The following is a 26432-nucleotide window of genomic DNA, read 5'->3' on the forward strand; positions in this document are numbered from 1 at the left end:
AACATGACGTGGCAGTTGAGGGTTGTTTCAGAGGTCCTTATTATTTTAATCGATTGAAAATTTTAGGGAAAAGTGTGTTGTAAAAGTGTCATCTCCAAATTAGATTAGGATTTTGAAAGCATTCTCCTTAGTCCTGGTAAACCGGTCAGAACTTAAATAAATGCGGCGGTATAGGCAAGTAAATAAATCATATCCATATTGTGGAACCGTGTATCTTATTCCACGTTTTAATTTAAATGATCGGTTTGTTAGTTTAAAAATTTAACAAGAATTTAGCAAGAAAATATCAGAGTTTAAACTGGTAATTGTGCAAATTATTTAAAAGAAGTAATAAGCATTTTTAATTTGATTTTTACGATCCCGATTGAATGAAAGTTAATCTATGCGTATGAGAAATTAACGGCAAGATTTTTTTTAAACTGTTTAAAGATGTCTTAGAATTCTCATTTTGATCTTTTTTTGACAGTTTCATACAGAAGCCCTGACAGCTCTTCTTGCTGATGATAATAAGTTTGGATTCATTGTTATGGATGGTAATGGTGCATTGTTTGGAACATTACAAGGTAATACAAGAGAAGTTCTGCACAAATTCACTGTTGACCTACCAAAAAAACACGGTATGTAGTATTAAAATCTATTTTGTTCCACGTTAATTGTAGTTCATTTGAATGTTTATTAGTCGGTTGTACAGTTTTGTCAGGACTGCCATTGTTAGGAAGCGTTTCATTCGCTTTCAGTTAATTTAAAAAAAAATATTATTACTTTGGTTTTGTGTTTACTTTATTTTATTTTATTTATTCGTCTTACTTTACCCTTCAATGATGCTGGCACATTTGTGTTTGGTGTTGCAGTTAGGAGTCAGCCGTACTGTTGGCTACTCTTTGATGACCACATAGGATTTTTCTCCTTTATAGTAGCATTTTCCCCCTTTTTGAATAAAATTGCAATATTGTGTCTTTTAATTTGAAGAAAATGTTTTAATTTTACATCGGTCTGTATTTTTTCACTATACTCATTACCATTAATATCGGCTGGTTGCACACACAGCATACAGTTGCCCCACCATAGGATCTCAATTCATACACGCTTATGCTTTCTCACACAAAAGCTATTGAAAACTGTAAGCAATGTTTTGCTCGCCGTGTAATTTCTGTACAGTTCAGAAGGTATTAGTTGAATGTATATCTTGGAATAAAATAATCTAATCTAAATAATATAATTATCTTCTTTGCGATAATAATTTTCAATGTTTTTTTATTTTCCTATTGACCTAAAATAATTGTAGAATTAAGAACTTTTTTTATAGTTTGCATAATATTATTCCATATAAGTTACCGATAAATACTACTGTAGGCATAATTATAATATACAATTACAGAAGATATACGTAAATAATTTTTTTCATATTTTTTTTCATTATTGTCAATGATAAATCAATTACAATAAGAGACCATTAATCATCCTTTATTTCTTATAAGCCTATTTTGAAAATAATTCAAATAAAATAAAAAGTCTAAATAACTCATAAATTTAGTAAGTTACTGACTGACTGACTGACCTTGCCAAAACGGTTTCTTTTTTATTTGGAAATTTTGATGTAAATCTTTGGAACTGCAATGTCGATCGCTTATATACTGAAAGGTAGTTAAATAAATGATCACTTAAATTTGTAACGCTTTGATAATATGACTGTTACTGAATACAAACGGTACTGTATATTAAAAAAAAGAAAAAAGCAAACATACATTTAACTTCACCACAAAATTTCCATTAAATATACAGATTTACTTTATTTTAAAATAAAAATAAAGTAGGTTACTCTGAAAATTGTCAGGTTCACTGTCTGTCATCATGGAGATTTATAATAAAACGGTTCATTGTTTCTTCTCACAGCTCTTCTTTGACAGAATTGGCTTCCTGAAGTTTTTCAGCATGACTAACAAATGCACCTAACCCAGACGTCAGTGGTTACACATTCAATGGCATCATTCAGCAACACTTTAACCTCTTTTAGTTGAAAAGTAATGTTTTCAGCAACATCTCTTTTAATCTTGGCCCGCAGAAGTTCAATCGGGTTAAATTGACTGAGCTTAGTGACTGAAGAACCGGTGTTTTTTCTCTTTTAACCGTTCTCTTTTGTCAAATTTCTTTTATGTTTCTAGTCAGCACGTTCTATATTTATTTCATCATGGAAATCACCAGATTTCTTTGATTGAAGGAATAGTTTGTTATTATTAATAAAACCACAACTGATCCAGCGTGACGCAAAATTAAACGGCAACCTTTACCCACAGAAACCTTCAAGTCACCTATACTTGATGAATTTTGGCAAGTATAATTTTTTGAGTGGTTTTGATTTACCCGAGTTTTATCTAAATACATAATAGGGTGTGGATTTTCTTCATTTCAAATATTATGTGTTTTTTGAAGGAGTATTCCATTTTAATTCAACAAATGATCTCTATTTTTGATTTTGATGATATTTGGTATATGATAATCACTCTCCTTGTAGTGGCCAAAAAATATTTTTTTATATTTTTAAAGAATTTTTTTCTTGAGTAATAGACTATTTTCTAACTTGCCAACAAGTAAAACCAGTGATTTTCATCAGTTTTTCCATGTGCTGTAGTATTCTTATTTTACATCATACAGAGGTCAAAAAGGACTTTTTGGAAAGAGTAAAGTTCATCTTAGTGTACTCAAAATTCATTTTGTTACATAACCAAATCTTGTAATGTTTACTGAAGTTAGTTTACAAATTGTTATTTTTTCAAATTTTGGGCACAAAAATATAACGAAGGGCATAAGATAACAGGCCTGCTTTTTACCTTTTAACTTTACAGTACTAGTATTATTTATAAAAAAAATTGGACTGTTACAGAGTTTTCCTTCATTAAAAAAAATGGCCGCCGAATCATACGATTTTGAAATGTCTCATTTTTTAGGGCCCAAAAACCACAGGTGATGAAAATCTGAAATTTTTACAGTAGTAAGTACTTTTTATGTACTTCAAAACCATATATAAAATTTATTTTGTTACTCAAAGGGGTTGAAAAGTAATGAAGCCAGCAAAACCGCTAAAAACATCATTCCTTCCGACCGTAAAACGTATCCAAATACTGATGTTATGTATTTTTTCAAATTATAACAATTGCAACTAAACTCATTAGAATTAATAAATAATCAATTACAAAATGATAAATAGTCAATTACAGAATTATGAGTAATAATTACAAAATGATAATTCTAATACATTAACAGGTTGTTCAATTCACTTTTACCATATTTTACTCCTGCTAATGGAAGTTATGAATAAATCTTGAACTTTTTGATAATAAATTTAACTAACATAACTTAGTGCTCCTGCCATTTTTTTATTGAGTAGCTGATAAGTCCTCATTCATTTTTGGTTTAATGTTGTGTCCTCTTCCAGTAGTTGATAGAAAAAGCTCTGAAGAAGTGAGAATCTTTAAAATATTTTTCAGTTGAACACTCATGCTTATTATCCCTCAATGATTTCTTGAATGAAGTACTAGGACCATGCGGATGCAAAAATTGTATTCAATATTTTTCTTCATTTTCATGTATTTTGACTTCAATGACTTCGCCTAACCACCACTTGCCATCGTATATGCAGCAGACATAATTTTTATATTTTGGCTTTGGTAAACCTATAAAACAATCAGAAACACTAATCTCCTTGTGTACCAGTACTAACGTAAATGTTTCTGATTCAGAGGTCGCCTGGACTTTCAGAATACATTTCTGACTTGGGACATAATTGTGAAAGGTTCTTGTTTCTGGGATTGTTGTGATTACCTGATAACAAGAACTGATGTATTCTTCAGTCTCATGAACATCTTTATTAGAGCAGAAAATAAATGTTATATATTTATTGTCTTTGCAAAAATTGTACATTTCAGAAGGTGTAACAATTTGATTGTTGACTGTCCTTTGAAGGCTTGCTTTAGTCACAGTCCTTTATACGTTCCAACAATACCATCACATGGTATTGTTGTCAACCTTTTCCATAGTATGATGCAAAAAAAATGCCATTCGGCTGTGATTTCAAAATCTTGATGGTAGCACAAATTTATGAAATTTTTTTTTTTTTTACTGGGCTGAAGAGCCATCAGAAAAAGAAAAAAAAATTATTTAACTTGTGGTAATAGTGTTTTTACTTTATATGTAACTTTCTTTTAGAAGCAGGAGAAGTATTGTGCTTCAAGTACTTGCTAATCACATAGTAGCTTTGGCTTTGTAATTTACTGTCTTTTTTAAAGTATATGAGAAATGTATATACTGTGGCATAAGTTTTTGTCAGTGACATGACTGAACTTCATCCTGTATCCTGTAAAGAAAAATTTTGAGAGAAGTCGTTTCCCATTACAATACACCTTTCAACAAGTTTTCCTTTTTAATGTTGAGGAAATTAGCTTGTTAATTTGCAATAAAATGATGCCTTTTTAAATTATTTAAATTTTTAGCGAGTTTATCTATGAACTCTTGAAATGGAAATGGAATTCTGAATCAAAATCATCTCAAATCTCTTGCAGTAATCTGAGCCCTTCATTAGTGCCTGGAGATATTTTACACTGTGACAGCATGTTATGTGTTCATTTTCTATATCACATACCATGGTTAAAAGGAGAATTTTATAATCAAATTTTAGAGCAGATAAACATGAGTTTTACATTTTGGTGGGTGGCGCGCACACACACACAGAGGGAGAGAGAGAGAGAGTGGAGTGGAGTGTGGAGTACCTGACCCACTAGCCAGATCACAAAAGTTAGGTCTTAATCAGCAAATTTTAAAAAACCAATTTTTAAATTACGTTTTTGTTTTAAGGCTGTGTACGATTCTTTTAAGTTACATATGATAAGCCTTTTTTGAATATTAATTTTTTTCCCGTTAGCTTGTGATGAAGACACAATCCTTCTTGCCTGGCATCATTTGGCTGTGCTCATCATTCTGGTAAAAATCTTGGACACATTTAATAACATTTTCATCAATTATGTGACTGGGTTTCTTTTTGCTGATTTGTGGCAAAATTCCACTTGTTTTAACTAATTGTTTGGATTGACAGGGTAAATACTAACACTAAACTCATTTTGAGTTTTTTTTAATGCTTCAGCTGCTTGGTAACATAAAATACTAGTTTTTTCCTGTGTTGATGTAACTGTTTTCATTTTATTGATTAATTCTTCATATTCCCTACCTAATCAGCATAATTTTACGGTAATAAACTGGTTTTCTTCTATTGAAATATTTAAAACAAAGGAATCATTTAATTTACTGATAACTGACTTGCCTATTTTTGTAACTTTATTTTTTATAATTGGTTCCTTTGCGCTGCTTGATAATTTTTGAACCTTAACGGGGAAGATGTGCTGAACAAGCCTTATTCACAGACTAGACTATAACACATTGAGGCTCAAATATATCTTCACATTCCGGTTCGCTTTCTGTATCTTGTGGTTTTTTGTATTTTGTTTTAAGCATTTTGTACACAGTGCTCTGCCTGGAATTAATTTTAAATTTGGGTTGTTTGTTTAAACTGCCAGATATTTTTTGAAGAGATTTCTTAGCCGGTTTAGTGTGACAGCTAAATGGGTCAGAGCTTTTCCCATTAATATGCAAATATTATCTAACTATTTGGTTTTATGAAAAGTACAGATTTTTTTGTTGCCGTACATCCATTTCTTAAAGATGCCAATATTATTTGCTATTCAGTAAACTCTAAAATGTTGTGCAATACTGAAGATCTATTGTAAATCAATTTGTGACATACTGTTTCAGTGTGAGTGCAAATTGAACACTCCATAATTTTTTTTTTTATAAAATGCAACAGTTTTTACAATAAAAATACAGTTAGAATAAATTATAAAACTACCAATTTCACCTCACTTTGTCTTATTCCAGTTTCTCTACAGCTAAAATAAAAATTTCTCTAATTAAAAAAATTAAAAAGAGAAGTTCACTGCTAATAAAATTACGTAACCATTACTTAATTTAATTACTTATTACTTACAAGTGTACATTACCTAACCACAGTATTAATGCTAGACACAATACAACATATTACATTAAAATCAAAACGGTAACTGAGCCTTTTGCAATGTATACATTCAGGATTACGCAAACATTCATGTCCATGCATGTCTATTCACTTTTGTGTTTATATGCGTTTATGTGTTGAGTCATACTTTAAGTAACAAACTGTCTAGAATACAAGCTATCTCATTATGGAATATCAAAATATTTTATATAGTAGGCCTACATTATTCTCTGAGAAAGTACATGCTGTGAATTTTTTGGATACGTTGTTTATGGTTAGAAGGAATGGTGTTTCTGGCAGTTTTGTTGGCTTCATTACTCGTCAACCCCTTTGAGTAACAAAATCCCACATGTGGTTTTTCGGCCACAAAAATGAAATTTTCAAAATCTCACGATTTGGCGGCCATTTTTTTTTTTTTTTTTTTTTTTAATGAAGGACACTCAGTAACTCCAAGTACTACTAGTACCTATGTGTTAAAAGGTAAAAAACAGCTATGTTACCTACCCTAAGCCCTTCATTATTAATTTTGGGCCCAAAATTAAAAAAAAACAAGAATCTGTAAGCTTAACTTCATTACAAGATGTGGTAATGTAAGAAAATGAATTTTGAGTATACTGAGATGAAGTTCCATCTTTACTCTGTGCAAAAAGCCTTTTTTTAACCTCTGTATGATGTAAAGTAAGAATGCTACAGCCTATGGAAAAGTGATGAAAATTGCTGTTTTTACCTGTTGGCAAGTTAGAAATAGTCTATTACTTAAGAAAAAGATTCTTTTTTTACAAGATGGGTAATTATACCAAGTATCATCAAAATCAAAAATAGTGATGCAATAAAATTTTTGAAAATTTGTTTAATTAAAATGGAATACCGCTGAAGGAAAGCCTCTTGTAATAAAGCAATAGCTTGCCTTTCCATTAAACTCTTAATGCTATGAAATAGATGCTTCAAGTGTACTTTTATCAGTAAGGCTTGATTTGTAAATAGAAGCCTGTTGATTTCACAAAGTATGTAATTTTCTTTCCCATCCCACTCTGCTGTCAGCTGTTCCATGATGTTAATGCAAATTCTTTTCTGGACATCTTTCTGTTCTTCACTCATGTTTTTGGAAACCAATCTGGTGCAGTTGTTCATGTTCAGAAGGCAAAATATATTGCCTTCTTAACCAGTGCACAATGTCTGGTACCATCTGAATGCTTAATCTGTGATTTTTGCAGACAATTTCATTAATTTTCATGTTTTGTTTGGTTATTGTTCTGACAGGGTTATCTAGTTTCTCATCTTCTACAATTTCTTGACTTTAACCAAAGCATTTGTGCCACTCAAACATTTACATCACAGACCTTAAAAACATAAAATTGACAGTGAACACCGGCAACAGTATCAATACTCTTGTCAGCGATTTCTTCAGTTTCTCAAAGAATTTAAGATGAATATGGCGTTCAAGTTTAATATTACACATTATTTCAGCCAAGCAACTTCAAGTACATTTCTTTTATAATTGACTACAGACTATGAGTGAAAGTGCACAGTGCTGATGTCAACTTCTAAAATTTTCAAGGTCATTCACAGTACAAGTCTATTCTGCCGATAAGTACACAACCCATAGTGTGCTCGTGTCTTATTGTTTGATACCTTGATACCTTGTTTATTTTAGTCTCTTGTATCAGAAATCTGTCATTTAAATCGCTGTTGAAAATTGTATATTATCTGACTTTGCTTTTATTTATTTATTTCACACTTAAGTAATTACTACTGGCTTGCATTTAATTGTATCTGTACCTGCTCTCTTTTCTTTTTTTTTGTAATGAGAAAGGAGTTGTGCAACAAGTGAAACATTCTAATTTCTGATCGGGCTATTGTCCAAGAAGCTAATTGCTTAAAAAGTCTGTTTGTATCCATACTGTTTGTGTGAATAGATGGTCCATTATCAATGTAAACATTAGAATTGGAAAGGCAGGACAGTAATAAAGTTATTTTGTCAATAACATTCTTAAAATTTGGGCTCGTTTTATTTTCATTGGAAAAATAATTACGGTATATTAGGAAATGTTTAAAACTTGAAATTAGTTAAGGCTATACCTAATATCCTAGAGTTATCAATTTTGTTGATATAAGCATAAGGTATAGAATTAAATTATCTCTCAACTAGATGTTCTTTGTCATTTTTGACATTTTATTAACTACTTTCATCAGTGATGTTAAACTGTGTAGATAGTTTTCTTTAAATTTGACATTTAGCTGTATAATAACTCCAAATAAAATTAAGATTTACTGTTACTTAAAAATATTTGTTTAGGATTTTAAAACACTACAATATTAAATAATAGTGTACGTATGTTCTTGAAAGAATGATTTTGAAATAGAACAATAGAAGGTCAAAGAAAGGCCAATTTGAAATATGTTTAAATTCAGATGAATGTTTTAATTTAATGCATTACTGTGTTATTTATTTAAGTTTTGAGTAGAAAATCAGGATTCTTCTATCTCTAGTATCATAACTTTTCCAATTCTCAAAATTACTTACTTTAAAGTTATTGAATGTTTTTTGTACTTATTCTTATTTATTTCCTGTAATCACGACTGTCATTGTAATTTTGAAATTTATTTTTGCTTGAGCATCTTTGATTATCTTAATATTAATTTTGAATATGATAGCATTCCAGAAATAGTTATAGATCTTGATTTTGTTATCGTAAGGCTTCATCATTCATTGATAGTGAAAATTATAGTGACTTTACCGGCACTGAAATGCTTATTTGAATGAACAATTGCACAGTTAACTGATTATTTTTCTGTTACTGTAGAAAATCATTGAAAAATTGACTCGTGCTTCTGATTCAACTTGCTATAAGAATGTATGTATAACTTATTCATAATATGTAGCTTAAATAAGAATGCTCATTCTTAATATTTAATTCTATCATTACAGTAGTGAATTTGTTTATTTTAAATTTAATTATTTTCTGTTGAATCTAAATGGGTTTGCATTAAGGCCCTTTCATTGTTTTTTCTATAATTTTCAAATTATATGCAGTTATTAAAATCATATATATAAAAATGTCCTTTAGCTAATACGAGATTGAGTATTATAATTATTTTAATTATCATTCTGAAAATGAAATTTAAAAACTGTCAAAATGATTTATAACTATGGTAAGCAGTATTAACTAGATCTGTCTTTGATCAATCATTATTAGATGATGACCGATTCCTTTCTCCTTCAAAAACGTACATTACTCATCTGTTTCTATATTTTATGGATGTGATTGCACTGCTTTTCAATATTACTGGTTTAGCTACTATTTAAAGCTACAGCAGGTATGTATTCTTGGCTGAGAGTTGAGGGCTAGTGGTCGGTCCTTCCCCTTCAGAAACATGAAATAGTACATTAGTCTTTTTATGCTCTAAAGTACACCTGCCATTATTTCTTAAAATATTAGATATTCTTAAAACTACATCCCGCGTATGTTAGTTTACTATATTATTTTTTCCCTCTTCTCTGAAAAAATAATTGCATTGCAGGAGTTCGGCCAGACCTAAATTTAGAGAATCTTTTTAAAATGTTTTTATGGAGTGAAATGCTATATGACAGTAAAAAACATGGACAGTAAGAAAGTAGTAATAGTAAAAATATAAATTTTTTTGAGCCTTCTGAAGCTTACCATAAGTTGTCGCGTTCTCACCCGATTTAACGCAAAAAGAAATGGCATACTGTCGTGCAATATTTTGTGGTTTCATTTCTGTGACGAGAGACACAAACACGTGTTCACGCATTACAGCACAACTCACGACTGAGCAGTTGCATCAATGTGCCGCTTGGACTAGAAGCAGCTTATAGACCAAGGTCAAAGATGGTGTGCCTACACAAGCTGCAGGGTTGCCACATCTTGCAAAGAAAAATCAGTCTTATTACTTTATTGTCGCACCTCTCACATTGGATTTCAATTTAAAATTTTGTAAGAAAACCAGTGGTGAAACCTGTTTCTGTTAATGCCTTCATTATAGTCATAAGCATTCAAAGTTACAATGACAGAAAAATCATGTTAACAATAAAATAAGGTAAAACGTGCTACATAAACATTTTTACTGCATTTTACATTCATAATGCATACAATAACTAACTTTAAACATTGCTATAATACCGATCAATTTCCTAATGCCTATGACTTGTGTTTTCTGGCTGATGCACTCATATTGTCAATACTAAACTTTGTATATCTTAGAGTAAGGTTCTTTTCAAACATATGTTGAAAAACCAAATGTTCTGCTTAGTAATTTTTTGACCGTAGAATTAATTTGAAATACCATAAGACTAAAAAAAAAAAAAACTCGTCAGAGCTTTTTTCAAATTATTATCATTGGAAGTAGGCGTTTATTGATGAAATCCATCATTACAAAAAAAAAAATATTTGATTTTCACAAAGTTTTAATTAAAAAATAACAACACCGGTTTTGGTATACAGTACACCTTCCTCAGGCTTTTCAAATAAAGAGCTTTTCTGAATTTACCAATTGTATTTATTATTTGCATTACAGATAATTACTATTTATATGTTACAGATACACTCCCTGTTGTTGCTTATTATATTTGTGTATTTTATCTCTGGGTTTTTGTATTTTACTTTTTCATTGTAATGTACTTTTAGCTGTAGTTTTCTGTTCATAATACCTGAGGAAGATACTGTGTATCGAAACAGGTGTGATTTTTTAAAATCAAATTCGGTTTTCTTTGTGGATTTTCATCAAGAAGTGACAACTTCATCCATAGATTCAATCAAGTGTTATTTATTTTATGTAGCAATAAAAGAACGGGTGATGTGTGTAAGCAAGTTTGATTTTTAGCGTATAAGATTTTGAAATATCATCTTTAATTTGTCTATTAAACGATAATCATAATCGTTTCTGTTATTGACTGTTGAATTTTAAAATTACTTTAACATAATTTTAATTGATTTATCAGATAAAAATAATTTTTTATGTTAAATGACAGGCAGAGGAGGACAGTCAGCTCTTAGGTTTGCCAGATTGCGTATGGAAAAAAGACACAACTATGTCAGAAAAGTAGCAGAAGTTGCCACTACATTGTTTATTACGAACGATAAACCAAATATAGCAGGGCTAATTTTAGCTGGTAGTGCAGATTTTAAAACAGAACTTAGTCAGTCAGATATGTTTGACCCGGTTTGTATTATGAATTTAATTTTTAATAGTTTATTGATTTTAATCACTTTTATATCAAAGTTAATTTTGTAAAATTAAATTTAATAATTTTTGTATTTGTAATTCATTAGATTGTTTTGAATCATTCATTTGAAACCCTGCTCACACAATGGTAGAGATGCACAGTTCATTAATTAATTTAATAAACTTTAATTCATTAAAGTTTATGCTTCAATAATCTGCAAATCACTACAAAAAAAAAAAAAAATAGTTTTTTTTTTTTTTGAGATGAATGTATCTAAAAACCTCAGTTATTTCAAGAAACATGGGTAAACATTTGGTTGTGATTGATCAATTAGTTTTTGTTTATCCTGAGAATAAATAAAAACCCTCTTCATCTTTATATAATAGTATAGATTACATTATTTGATAACAATGTAACATTGAAATTAGCATTGGTTATCGATAAATTATATCTTAACAATGAATACTTACACATTATGTGATCTTGTTCATTATTTTAAGGGATTTAAAATTTGGAAAGGAAATTTCTCACATTATTAAATAATGCGTACTAATAGAAAGAAATAATAATTATTTTAATAAAAATTTAACTTAAAATTTATGAGTGCTGTCATTGCAGTAATCACCTCTTCATCACTTGAGTTTTATGTTTAAAAAAATATTAAAATTTATTATTTTTTAAATTTGTAGAACAGACACACTTGTCCTTCTTCAGTCATTTCTGTTGTCAGTGACTGAAAGAAGACAGCGTATGTCTGTTCTGACTAAAAATAAAATAATCTTATATATCTTAACTCTTATAGATATTATAAGATTCATTCAATAAAGTAGCAACCAATGTAAAAGTACCTATAAGTACATATGTTAATTAAGAAGAGTGTTGAGTTGATATTGGAAATAATATTTACTTTTGGGCCGGTATATCTATAAAGGTAGGCATAAAATGATACTTATTCTGAAGAAACACAAGACTGTTGACTATGTTTATGATCATATTATTTATGATTTTTTTTTTAATAAAAAAATATATAAGCTACTTAATATTAAAAGTAAATTTTTAGATAAACAGGCAGCTTATATCTAGACTAGAACAGCTCAAAGTTATTGGCGTGTAGAAATTATTTTTATGTTAAACTGTTGTAAATTTATTAATTTATTTTAATATTTGAATTTTGTGATGTAATTATAATTTATATTTTATTTAATTGTTTTATCAAGAAGTATTTCATTGTAATTTTTATTGATATGTTTCAGAGATTACAAGCTAAAATAATTAAATTAGTAGATGTATCGTATGGAGGAGAGAACGGTTTTAATCAGGCCATAGAATTAGCAGCAGAATCCTTGCAAAATGTAAAATTTATCCAAGAGAAAAAACTTATAGGTAAGTTACTTTTTGCAGTGTGATAAATATTGCAGCTGTCTTTAAGAATACTGTTTAAACTCATCATATTTTCTTCCATTACGGTATCTGTTAATTCATGTTGATGTTACAGTAATATCTCCCACTTTGATATAATTCCTTCTTAATTAGGCAGTATCATAATCGCAGTTCTTTTCTTCTTTCACCAGCCTTCAATGCTAATAAATGCATCTCTTTGGAATATGGGTCTTCTGCTGCCAGAATTCCTTCCAGATTTTTTGTTATTTTGCCTTAACTTGTTCTTTCCCAATTATCATCATGTGTAATTAGAGAATATAATATTCTCTTGGTGACTTCATTGAAACTAAATTGCTATTATCAATATGTTACAATATTGACCTAGTGATGTAATTTAAAACTAAAGGTTTCTAACATTTTTCTGACCCACTCATCAAAAATCAATCGCTTATTTATATTATCTTTATTATTACTATTTTTAATTATATGATGTTATTATATGAAATATGAAATTATATGATGATTATAATGTTATTGTTTTGTATTAATGATTTATTTCTAGTATTTCTATACTATCAAGTTTATCAAATATGTTTTTCGGTTTTTATATGTTCTCCATAATTTGACTTCTGTTTTGAATATTTGTATGCGTGTAAATGTTCTCTGTATCTATTTTTAATAATTCTTTTAGTCTTACCAATATAGAATTTGTCCAATCATCACTACCACAATTTATTTTATAAACTCCCAGATTATATTTATTTTTGTTATTTTGATTTGTTGTAGTTTTTTTTGTATTAATAATTAATTTTATTTTTTTCTCATCAGTTTTATTTGCTATCCTGAAATCTTTGATTAATTTTTTTTATCATAAATGATGCTGTATTTTTGTTATATCTAATTGGAAAATATTCATTATTCTTGTGTACAAGGCATATTTAAATATTTTTCGGCATATATTGTTTTTTCGGCTTATATTTAAATGTTAGCAGGTCTGAACACAGTTTCATGCGCGCAGGGCCATCTTTCAGTTATTTACATAGCCAGTGCAGTTGTTTTTTGATTCAGTCGTCGTTTGCCTGCCAGTGAATGCAGATCGCCATGTCTCCAACAATCGTTTCTCCTACCAGTTGTGGATCAAATCGCTGTGATTTTTGTGTGCAAAAGGATCTTCAGTTGCTGAAATTCATTGGGAGTTGCACCTAGTGTCTGGGCCTACAGTAATGAGTGAAGGAAAGGTTAGACAATGGTGTCAAGACTTTAAAAATGGCCGCACAAATATACATGACAAAGAGTGGAATGGCAGACCCAGTATTCAGACCAACAAATTCATTGAACAAGTGGACTGAAATTTGCGATGTGATTGGCAATTGACGATTAGTGCTCTGGCTGATGAATTTCTGTATGTTGGACACACCTCTACACAATTGTCACCGAAAAGCTTAGGTATCACAAATTGTGTGCAAGATGGGTACTGAAAATGCTCACCGACCAACACAAAGAGCAAAGAATGTGCAGTAGATAAGCATTTTTGGACAGCTATCGACAAGATTGAGATGATTTGTTTTTCCATGTTGTTATGAGTGACAAGACAGGGATATCCTAAACCAATGCAGAATTGAAACAACAGTCAATACAGTGGCGCCATTCAATTTCCCCAAAACCGAAAAAGTTTAAGCAATCTCCACACTCTCGAGTCGAAAAATGTTGGCTACTGTCTTTTGGGACGAAAAGAACATCATTTTTTTGTTGATTTCATGGAACAGCTGATGTGTACTGTGAAACGCTCAACAAATTGTTGTCCAGCATAATCCTTCTTCATGACAATGCATATCCTCCCACTGCCTTAACCAAGAAGAAGATTCAAGATTTTCATTGGGAACTTTTTGACCACCCTCCATATAGTCCCGACCTTGCACCTAGCGACTACTTCCTTTTCTTGCATTTGAAAAAGTGGCTTGGTGGATAATGGTTTGAAAATGATAAGGAACTCAAGACTGCCATTATCAACTGGTCAATTCCCAGCCGGCAAACTTCTATGTAGAGGGGTTAAAGAAACTGGTGCAGTGTTATGAAAAGTGCTTAGAATGGTGATTATGTGGAAAACTGAAGTAAAATATGCAGTAAATAAAAATTGTAAGTCTCATGAGATAATTTTTTTTTAATGATCAAACCCCTTACCTTATGAATATGCCTCGTATTTTATTTAAAGTAGTAAATTTATTGATATGTTTTTGTAAATGAAGTAAAAATGAGTATTTTTTAAATACATTAAAGCACTCTTGTCATCTGATAACTGGCCAGTTAATCCCACCATTGGACACCTGAACGGGTTTCCAAGTACTGAATAGCCAGCCAGACTTTCATCTTCATGACTTTGATGATAATATTTTTATTCCAAGTCCAGATTGCAGAATGGAAACATTGAAAGATGGAAATTAATTGAAACATCTTCTACCTGAAATGCTGAAGTAAAGCATAGACTTTGTTTTTGTGGTCTGTGGAATGGGACTGTGCAGTGTTACGCAAAAGAAAGATAGTGTTCATGAATATCCTGTGCCATGATATCTAAGTCACTCTATAAGCCAACAAAATTGATTTGAAATTTAAGAAACTTTGGAAAAACATTTATCATGTGTTAAACAATTAGTAACATTTTGAAAGTGTTCATCAGCCCTGTGATATATTGAGTGTTGCCCTTTCCTCCCTTGTTCACAGTTGTGGGCCTTTTCCAAAATTCTTATTAATCTTCTGGATTTTATTTCTCATTATCATCATAAACTCACAATTGTCTTAGGATTTCAATAGTGGTATGCCTTTAATTGAAAGATTGAACTACCCAACACCATACACCTCGCATCAAGGTGACTAGGGTAGATTCCATGTTTCATTGACAGTTGTGTTACCATGCTACTCAGAATCGGAGAATCCTGAATTGGAAGACAGTTTTCAAATCGTACTTGCATAAATATATATATACATAAATAAAACCTTGTGAAAATTCAAAAGATTCATCAACATACTGACCACTGTGTCAAATAACCTAAAATAACACAATATAACCACCAGACAATAGTAACAGAACTTTTGGTAGTAGTTTTTAGATTATATATATATTTTCATACACACACACACACACACAGACAACCATTTTTAATAATTCATGCTTTTTTCTGACCCAACATAATATATATAATAATGTATAATATAAATTTGAATGATTTACTTAATGAAAACCAAACACCAATATTATTTTTCTAATATTTTATATGTTCAGTGTCAATCTCATTTTTTCTTTTTTTATGGTTGGATTTGATATTTGTTGTCTGTAGTACATCCAACTCCATGTGTCTTGTCTGATTTATGAAGTTTATGTTTCAGGTCGTTATTTTGATGAAATTAGTCAAGACACAGGGAAATACTGTTTTGGTGTTGAAGATACATTGAGAGCACTTGAATTGGGCTCAGTGGAAACACTTATTTGTTGGGAGAATTTAGATATCCAACGATATGTTCTGAAAAATCATACGAGTTCAGAAGAGAAGATTTTACATTTAACACCAGAACAAGAAAAAGACAAGACGCACTTTACAGACAAGGAGGTGAGAAAATATTATATACTCTTGTGTCTTTTCTAATATAAATCACACAATCAGAGGCAGTCTTCTTGTAGTGATAATCCTATTCCTCAAATAAGTATCAATGGGAGTTGTACTAGCAGCTACCCTTGGCTCCATCTGTGGCCCTCTTGCTGGGAATTGTAGTAGCAAGTAGGTAAGTTGCTTCTTTATTGGGTTCTGATGGGATGAAGTTTTTGCCTTTGTAACATTTATGGAACTAGGTTTTTAACAAGGTTAAATAAAATTGAATTTAGTTAGAATGTTAGTAATCAAAGCCATCAGAAGTTTAATCTTATCTAATTAGTGGCAAGTATATTAGAAATATATTTATATGTACTAGAGACAAATCGATGAATACATGTACTTCTCATGTTATTGGATATGTTGCATTAAAGCCTCTAGAAGAATTAGAAATGCGGTTGCACTAATAGGAAGATTGATTCAGAAAATAATGCATTATTAGGTATTGAGATTATCCATTTATGAACATTATATATTTATATTTTATTAACCTTGTGTAATTCAGTGTCTGAATTCTAGCAATATAAAAAGTTGTACCAGTTGCCCATTTTCTGGTTTAAATTTAATATCTGAGGTGAAATTTTTGGTCTGTATGTACTTATGACTAATTTTATTAGCCATGAGAGGTACCATATTCCTATATTGTCATCATCGTGATGTGGTGTTTTGCCTGTTGGCAGATCCCTGGCTACACCGCTGTCCCCATCTGTTTATGTCTCACGCTTTCCTTTTAGTTTCATGATAACCTTCACTACCATTTATGTCATTTATTAACTTCAGCCTCTTCCTTCATCTTTTTTACATGATTGTCCAAAAAGGAGTGTAATGTTTTTAGGGTGTATTCATGCATGCATGCATGCATGTATGTATGTATGTTTGTTTGTTCGTTCCATTGTAGCAGCTCAACGGCCAAACCAATTAGATGTATGACCCCGTGTTGGAGTCCTTATGTTACAGGGTGTGTCACAGGCTATTTAAATATGTATATATGTATGCTTAATTCTAACTACAAGGCCAAAAAAGAGTTGTATATATGATTCTAAATGGGAAATCGATAGTATTTTTAGTATAGATTTATTTGTATCGATAATAATTTTGTTTTAAGATCTGTTACGATATTGAATGAATTAATTATGGTAGTAAAATTGATTACTTAATAATTATTATTTCTGTTGTTATTTATTGTTTAAAAACATATAAGAAAAAATTTTATGACTGGCAGTATGTTTGATCATCTAAGCATGTTCTTCTTCTTGCTCTTATTTGTTTGTATTGTTTGTTCTTACTTAGTGTTTATAAACATTTAAGAAAAAAAAATCATGATTTTTTGAGCAGTATGTTTGATTATGTAAGGATGTTCTTTTGCTAAATATTAACTAATAATCCCTTTCTATTATTTTATTAATAAAATAATGAAAAATAATAAATAAAAACACTAATATAAAATATAAATAAATAAATAATCTTTGCTTAGAAATTAAGTAAAATAATCTGTAAATTAATTTACAATAGACTGCTTCTAGCTGAAGAGAGTCATGGAGGGAGCCTGTTGCACCACCATTGGTCTGCTATGTGCCAGAATTTTACTGGACGTTTTACGGCTTCTAGTACTTAGATGTTATTATTAACTTTATCCCTGCGTATGCTATCTTTAATTTATTATTGAGTTCTTTTAGAATGTATTTCATTAAGGTGTTTCAAGGAAACTTTACATTGCTTATTGTAATGAAATTTGCTTATGTTTCTACCTACAGCGATTGTAAATATAATTTGAGATAAAAAAATCAGTTTCTATAAATATAATTAAGAAGATTGGTCCTGATCTTTCTTTGATTTTTTTAAAATTTTAATAATGCTGGTATTATTATTACCGATGACTTAGAATTTCATATAGACTCTGAACAAGAAGCAATTTACCAATTTGTGATATTAAATTAGTTATATCCATAAGTTTTCATATCGTTAATTTTGTTCGATGATCACTAAACAATATTATATTAAATAATAAAAACAAATATAAAAATTAAAAATCACGACTGCCAAACAAAAAAGTAAATCAAACTAAAAAAATCTGATTTAGACACCCCATAACTTCCTTCTGTATTAAATTACATACACTTATTTTTTGCTGCGCTTCATGTAAACATATTTCATTTGAAAGTGAGATAAAATCTCCAGTTATTTATATTTAACAAAGTGGACAGTTACGCAATGCTAAAATATTAATTTTTATTAACGTCAAATATTTATACAATTATTAATTCAACAATCTTACCTGAAATATTAGGATAGAGTAAAAGTCCCTTTATGATGTTTTAAATAAATGTAAGTCCTATATCTATCTAAAACTATGTTTTTTAAATTATTATGATGTAACCATCCACAAAATGAAAGCAAAAACGAAACAAGAGAAGGTTACTAAATTTTGTAGCAATACTTATTATCAAGTAGGCAGAAACAAACACATAAATAAATAAAGTATGAATTTATAAAGGAGAAATGGAGAACCAAGTAAGTTTAAGTCTGTGTCTGATTTGAACCATATTTCATGTGTGAATACACTGTTTATGTGTCCTAGTGTTTTTCACAAAATACTAACAAGCAATATTCAGTTATACTCAAAAAAAAAATTACTCACCATATTTGATGTGGACACCACATGACTTCTTTGTATGCCTATTAAATTACATTACACATTTTTAAAAGTACATAAAATTTTATTTCATTAATATCAGACTATTAGCTATGTAAAACTCACTTGGTGCAGAGTCGCAAGATGACTGGATGAGTACAGTAGATAACAAACTCCAGCATATTAAAGGTTCTGTGGTTCCATGGGATTCCTTGTACAGGAAAATTTGTTGTGAGGAAGTGGTCTCCTGCTGATTGCGGATAGGTCATACGAGAGCTATTTATGGGCATCTGATGTCAGCAGTAAACGCACCAGTATGCATACGATGTGACTGCTGCTTAACTGTGCGCCACATTGTAGTGGATTGCGTGTGTTATACAGCATTACGTCACAAATTTAAATTGCCCAGGAACATTCGTCTAATCCTGGGCAATGACAAAGTTTTGGGCCGGTTATTTTTATTTCTTCAGAGTGTTGGTATTTTAGATATTTTTTAGTAGTGTTGTTTTATTTTTATAATGTTATGAATTTAATTTAAAATTTTTATTTTTTCTGTTAATCCATATTTAATGTTTTAGTAAGTTTTTTATTTTTTTTTGTATTTCAAATTTTAATTTTGTTTTTAAATTTCTAGTGTATATATGCGTTTTGTTTTCTGGGTGATGATAATGTAAAAATGTTTTTCAACTCCCCCCCAAAAAAATTTTGTTTTTTCCTGTTTTTTTTTATTTTTATTATTTATTGTAAAATTTTGTTTACAATAACAGGTTAATAATTATTAATAAATCAATATATTTAAATTAAAAAAAAAAAAAAGTTAAAAACAGGAAATTAAGTCAAATTTGAACAGATGTGCATCCCCTTTTGTAAGATCAACGTATTTCATTAATTAAAATTTTATTTGGCTATAACGCTGGAACCGATGAAAATAAGTAGCACGTATGAGATATCATTGAAAAGCTCTCGATGAAGGCTTATTACTGCAGTTAAGAAAAAATCCAAAATCTAACTTTTTGGATTTTGGGGGAATTTTTGGTCAAGCCGATTGCAATCAAAAGGGGGGGTGCACAACTAGAGGTAAAGTCCTAAATCCAAAATTTTAACATCCTACAGCTAATCGTTTTTGAGTTATGCGAGACATATGTACAGACATCATGCAAAACTAGTCAAAATGGATTCAGGTATAGTCAAAATAAATATTTCCTTTGAAATCTGAAAACCAAAATTTTTTGCAATCACAATACTTCCTTTACTTCATATAAGGAAGTAAAAAAGAAAACAAGGTATGGGAATAAAGGACCAAACAAAGTTATGCAGTATTTAATTAAATGAAGTAATGGGTAACCGATCAACTTTTAAACAGTTTTAATTTGTTGAAATATATTTTTCATGTTGTAGAAGTAAGCAGGCATAAGATTTTTTAATGATTAAGTTCTAACCAGGTCTTACATCGATAAGAAAATTTTGTCTTTCAACAAAAATATTTAAATACCGTCAGGGAGGCTCTGAATAGTAATTATCGTATATTAAAGAAACCTCCCCCTTGACTGATTATCATCAGTTGTGAAGACATCCATTCATCTTCATAACTTTTGTTTCCTTCTTCATCTTCTCCTGCTGCTTTGTAATTCCTCATCACACCCAGTGCTTAGTAGACTTCTTTTATTGAGGAAGGGTTGATATTTTCTGGTGGTGTTATTGGTGTGTTGGTGTTGAAGTTTACAAGTTCTGTCGGTTCTTCGCAATTTAGGTGTTTGTTGAAATATTTAGCTGGGATTTCTATGTTGTCTTAATTGTTATGGACCGGTTTACAATTTTATTCTTTATTACTAGGGTTGGGATTTGTATTTTTGGAGCTGATTTTTTGAAGGTTTTGTGTAGTAGTCCCTCAACTATGTTTTATTAAATTCTATGACTTCAGTGTGTCTTTCTGGTGTTGTCTTTTTATTCTCCTTAGGGTTTGGGCTCCCTCTATGAATCATGAGACCTTGCCAATGGTGAGGGGGCTTGAGTGCTCAGTGATACAGAGTAGTTGGACTGAAGGTGCAACCATATCGGAGAGGTATCTGTTGAGAGCCAGACTAAGGAATGATTCCTGAAAGAGGGTAGCAGCTCTTTCAGTAGTCGTTAAGGACGTAGGTCAGGATGACTTAAATGGCCATATCAACATCACTCAATCATCTGAGTACTGTGCAGCTCTCTGTATTTTCATATAACAAAGATGGAGGCGCCTTCCTTGGTAAAATATTCCAGAGGTAAACTAGTCCTCCATTTGGATCTCTGGGTGGGGACTACTAAGGAAGGGGTCACCAGAAAATTAAAAAATAACATTCTATAAATCTGAGCTTAGATTGTTAAAAGTCTAAAAAAAGTTGGTAGATTAGAAAATTTAAAGAGGGAAATGGAGAGGAAATATAGATGTAGTAGGAATTAGCGAGGTTCAGTGGGAAGAGGAAATTCTTAAATCAGCAAAAGTGAACTTAGGCAGAACAAAGAGAACCGGTTGAAAAACTTTGATTTCAGATGATATATTGCAGCTGATGATTGAATGTGGAAAATATACGAATGCTGGTGATGAAGAAAGTAAAAGGAACTATTGACTATATAATAATAAACAGGAAGTGTAAACTAGCGAAAGAAGAGTGGATTAAAGAAAAGTGTTCAGAAGTGGAAAGAGAAATAAACATTGGTAAAATAGACGGAGCATACAGCACAGTTAAGGAAAATTTTGGGGTACATAAATTAAAATCCAATACTCTGTTAAACAAAGATTGTACACCGATTTATAATACGGAAGGTAAAGTTGATAGGTGGGTGGAATATATTGAAGAGTTATAGGGAGGAAATGAATTAGAAAACAGTGTTATAGAGGAAGGGGAGGAAGTAGGAAAGGATGAAATGGGAGAAACAATACTGAGATCTGAATTTAAGAGAGCATTAAAAGATTTGAATGGCAGAAAGGCTCCTGGAATAGATGGAATACCTGTAGAATTGCTGTGCAGTGCAGGTGAGGAAGCGATTAATAGATTATACAAACTAGTGTGTAATATTTATGACAAAGGGGAAGTTCCATCAGACTTCAAAAAGAGTGTTGTAGTCATGACTTACCAAAGAAAGCAGGAGCAGATAAATGTGAGAATACAGAACAATTAGCTTAACTAGCCATGCATCAAAAATCTTAACTAGAATTCTATACAGAAGAATTGAGAGGAGAGTGGATTAAGTGTTAGGAGAAGACCAATTTGGTTTCAGGAAAACTACATGGACAAGGGAAGCAATTTTAGCGTTCAGTTTAATTGCAGAAGGAAGATTAAAGAAAAACAAACCAACATACTTGGCATTTATAGACCTAGAAAAGATATTTGATAACATAGACTGGAATAAAAAGTTCAGCATTTTAAAAAAATTAGGGTTCAAATACTGTGATAGAAGAACAATTGCTAACATTTACAGTAACCAAACAGCAACAGTAATAATTGAAGAACATAAGAAAGAAGTCATAATAAGAAAGTGAGTCTGACAAGGATGTGTTCCCTAGCCTTGTTACTTCTTAATCTTTACAAAGAACTAGCAGTTAATGATATTAAAGAACAATTTAGATCTGAAGTAACAGTACAAGGTGAAAAGATAAAGATGCTACGATTTGCTGATGATATAGTAATTCCAGCTGAGAGTAAAAAGATTTAGAAGGAACAATGAACGGCATGGATGAACTCCTATGAAAGTACTACTGCAAAATAAACAGGAACAAAATAAAAGCAATGAAATGCAGTAGAAATAATGTAGGTGGATCACAGAACATGAAAATAGGATGAGAAAATATTACAGAATATTCATTATTTGGGAAGTAGCAATTACTAAAGATGGATGAGGCAGGAGTGATATAAAATGCCAAATAGGACAGGCAAAACGAGCCTTCAGTCAGAAATGTTTACGTCAAAAATTAATTTAAACATCAGGAAAAGATTTTTGAAAGTATATGTTTGGAGCATAGCTTTATATGGAACTGAAACTTGGACGAACGGAGTACCTGAGAAGAAAAGCTTTTAGAAGAAATGTGGTGCTATAGGAGAATGTTAAAAATCAGATGGGTGGATAAAGTGACAATGAAGAGGTGTTGTGGCAAATCTATGAAGAAAGAAGCATTTGGAAAAGTATAGTTATAGACAGACTTATAGACCACATATTAAGGCATCCTGGAATGTCGCTTTAATATTGGAGGGACAGGTAGAAGGAAAAAATTGTGCAGGCAGGCAACATTTGGAATACGTAAAACAGTTTGTTAGGGATGTAGGATGTAGGGGGTATACCGAAATGAAACAACTAGCACCAGACAGGGATGTTGGAAAGCTGCATCAAACCGGTCAAATGACTGAAGACAAAAAAAAGGAAGGGGGGATTTGGGAACTCTGTTGTGTTCTTCTTTTACTAGATTTTGGGAGGAAGTTTCTGATTTTTGGGACTGGTGAAGTAGCCATGCTTGATATCTTTTCTTCAGTGTTTCATCACATTTACGGTTCTACCATTAATGTTTTTTGCAGGATTTTATTGGGGCTAATTCTGCGATTTGTTAACTTTGTTGACTAGATTTTCAAGTTTATCTGTGATTGTTATTTTTTTTGTTGCTTTTTGGTAATTTTCATTCTTGATTAGTTGGTTAGGGTTCATTTTTCTTTTATTATTTGGGGCTTGGTTTTGTTGCTTTTTTGGGGGAGTAGATTTATTTTTAATTTTGACTATTTGATGGCCTGAGCCTGTGTCTACTCCTCGGAGGACATTTACATTGTAGATCTCCTTGTGGTGGTGTTTTCCATGAAGACTTGGTCTAGTTGCCATTCTCCTTTAGTGTAGTCTGGGTGTTTCCAGGTTTTGAGGTTTTCTCTTGAAATATGTTGATTTCGAGATTAGGTTGTGGTTTCTGTAGAGATTGGTAAGTCTCTGTCCATTTTTTTTTTTTTTGAGCAGGTCGTTTTCCGATGATGTCGCGGTATGTTTTTTCTCTGCCTAGTTGAGCATTGAAGTCTCCAATTAATTATTTAACATGGTTTTTGGGGATGTTATTTATAGTCAGGTCAAGTAGATCGCAGAATTTTTCTGTTTCTGTATGGTCTTTTGGGAGAGTTATTTTTATTATTAGTGGGTAAATGGACGTTTATTATGGTGTAAATTTTATTTGATACTTTTTGGATGAGTGTTGAGATTCTTGGGACTGTTATTTGAATTCTCATATAGAGTTTATTATTTTGAGGCTAACTAAAAGCCTATTCCAAACTATGGGACATTCTTCATCACTTTTCCCAGGTGTCTTTTGTAGAGCCTATATCCTCCCAGATTCCATGACGTCCGGGTCTGTGTTTATTATTTCCTGCGGACCCATGATGAGATAATTATGTGCTGGTCCATTAGGCCAGTCTGCACGAGCAAGTTTACATTGTGTGGAAATGTAGGTGATTTGCTTTGGTGTGATTTTGGACTTTGTCTTTCTTGTTCATGTGTGTATTGTATAAATGAAGCTGTGAAGTATGTTTACATTCAGTTCACCTCTTTGTTCCGGATATATCCAGGGAGCTTGTGGAGGCTCAATCCAACTTTTGTTAAAGTTATTTTGGAGAAAAGTTGACAAAGTCAAATCCTAATATGCTCTATGAATTATTATTAATTATTAATATGCTCTTTTCTCATTTTGAAGTAGGATTTCTTCCATCCAATTTGGTGTTTTTTTTTACCTTTTTATAAAACATGCCATACTTACTTTTCTTTTCTAAATCTTTACATTTTTCATTTAGCTGCCTTTCCCTAACTTTATGCGTTTCTCTTTAATTCATAATTCAAAATTTTTCTCCTTCTTAATTTTTATGTTTTCTTTTTTTCATTTTTTGTATCATTTCAGGTGTATCAGTTTCTTTGCCCAGGTGCCTTCATAGATTCCTTTCTCTGCAGCTTCTTTCATAGATGATGATTTTTATCCTAGACTACATTTCTTCTGCTAGTTCATTTTCCCTTTTACCATGAGTAATTGACTTCATCATCATTTCACCTGCTTCTTATCCTATGCCCTCTAGCCTCTCTATTTTCTCTTTCTTCACCTTCATTGCAGTTAGAATTCTTTTTTATCTTATTTTCATTTTCATCATTAACAGAATATGATCACTTCCTGGAAGCCCATTTGCCTTCTTAACAGCAATCCTCTATGTATTATCAACCACAAAATGACCTATCTGAAAGCAAGATCCGTCTGTTGGTCTTGTCCAAGAATATTTTCTTTGTTTATGATTCTTAAAAAAACATAGTAATGATCAAATCCTTCTCTTGGCAAAATTCAACCAACCTGCCTTATTTTTCATTTTGTTTCCCGATCCAAACTTGCTTACTGTTTTTTTACCTCTACCATCTCTCACCACTGTGTTTCATTCCCCTATAATTATTTTACAGTAATTCTCTTCATTTACTAACAACTCCTTAATGTTATTGTACATCTTTTCAATACCTTCATCCTTATACTCCGATGTTGGCTTGTACACCTGAACTGTTCCTAGATCTTTTGGCAGCATTCTGATCCTTAAAACCATTACTCTATCGCAAAGATAAATTAACTCTCCTTTTTCTTCCTGTCTAAACTTGCTTATCCTTACTGTCCATTTTATATATTTTTATCTCTCGCTTCAAGTTTTCCAACTTACATGACGGCACTAATGTTCTCACATTCCACGTACCTATTCTCAATACTTGGTCTTTTCTATGACACTCCTTTAGAATCTGAATGGGAAGTCATTTTACCTGCAGAATATTTAACAAATGAAAACATAACCGTGATGCCTGACTATAACTTTTTCCTAAGGTTATACAGTGTTATACTAATATCGTTGACTTTGTATAGAAGTTTCTTCTGCCTTTTGGGGTGAATTCTCACCCCCAGGGAAATACTCTGCTCCAAATACGTACCGCTCCTCTGCCCTCTGAAAAGATTGTTGGCACTTGTAGGGGTGGAGGTCCTTATCTTGAGAGCTGTTAGGTCCTGTCATTTGTTAGCTGCTTTTATATACTGACCGGCTTTAATACAAATTGTGCGCCCCCCCTCTACTGTGGGAAGATGAATTTCAGGATTTTCCTTTCATGAAATCTAAGACCTAATTGGCATTTCTTAGGTTCCCTAGTACTTTCAGAGAGGTCCTATGTACTGTGATTCAATAAATATATTTTGGAGACTGTGTAATGACTACTTCTGTCTTTAGGTGCTGCAGCTTAAATGCCAATTTTTTCTGGGCCTTAAGACTCACTAGAGATGTAAGATAATAATTGAGCCTCTAATCTACCAAGCAAGCTTGCACTCAATTTAATTTCACACATTGTATAACTTATTTAGATGATATACATTTTTTTATGAAACTTAAGGTGAAGGCAGTTGACATTGTGAATTACCTATTTATTAGTTTTGTACAGGTTATTGGTTTATAAGTAGTGCGCATTAAGGTACTGCATCGGCATGGAAATCGTAAGCACTATTCAGTCAGTGTAAAGAAATCTATTGTTGTTTGT

General features: G+C 31.3%; 1 protein-coding gene across 2 annotated transcripts in view; it reads left to right on the forward strand.

The window, feature by feature from the left end:
• eRF1 (eukaryotic release factor 1) overlaps nucleotides 1-26432 on the forward strand; it is a 69061-nt gene that overhangs the window by 11289 nt on the left and 31340 nt on the right. For both annotated transcript variants that reach the window (XM_075365520.1, XM_075365519.1), the window contains exons 4-7: nucleotides 467-617; nucleotides 11049-11239; nucleotides 12497-12626; nucleotides 16005-16225. In XM_075365520.1, the coding sequence (XP_075221635.1) occupies nucleotides 467-617; nucleotides 11049-11239; nucleotides 12497-12626; nucleotides 16005-16225 (693 nt within the window). The remainder of the gene's footprint in view (nucleotides 1-466; nucleotides 618-11048; nucleotides 11240-12496; nucleotides 12627-16004; nucleotides 16226-26432) is intronic.

This window comes from Lycorma delicatula, chromosome 5, assembly GCF_047948215.1.
Source record: "Lycorma delicatula isolate Av1 chromosome 5, ASM4794821v1, whole genome shotgun sequence".
Taxonomy (NCBI): Eukaryota; Metazoa; Arthropoda; class Insecta; order Hemiptera; family Fulgoridae; genus Lycorma; species Lycorma delicatula.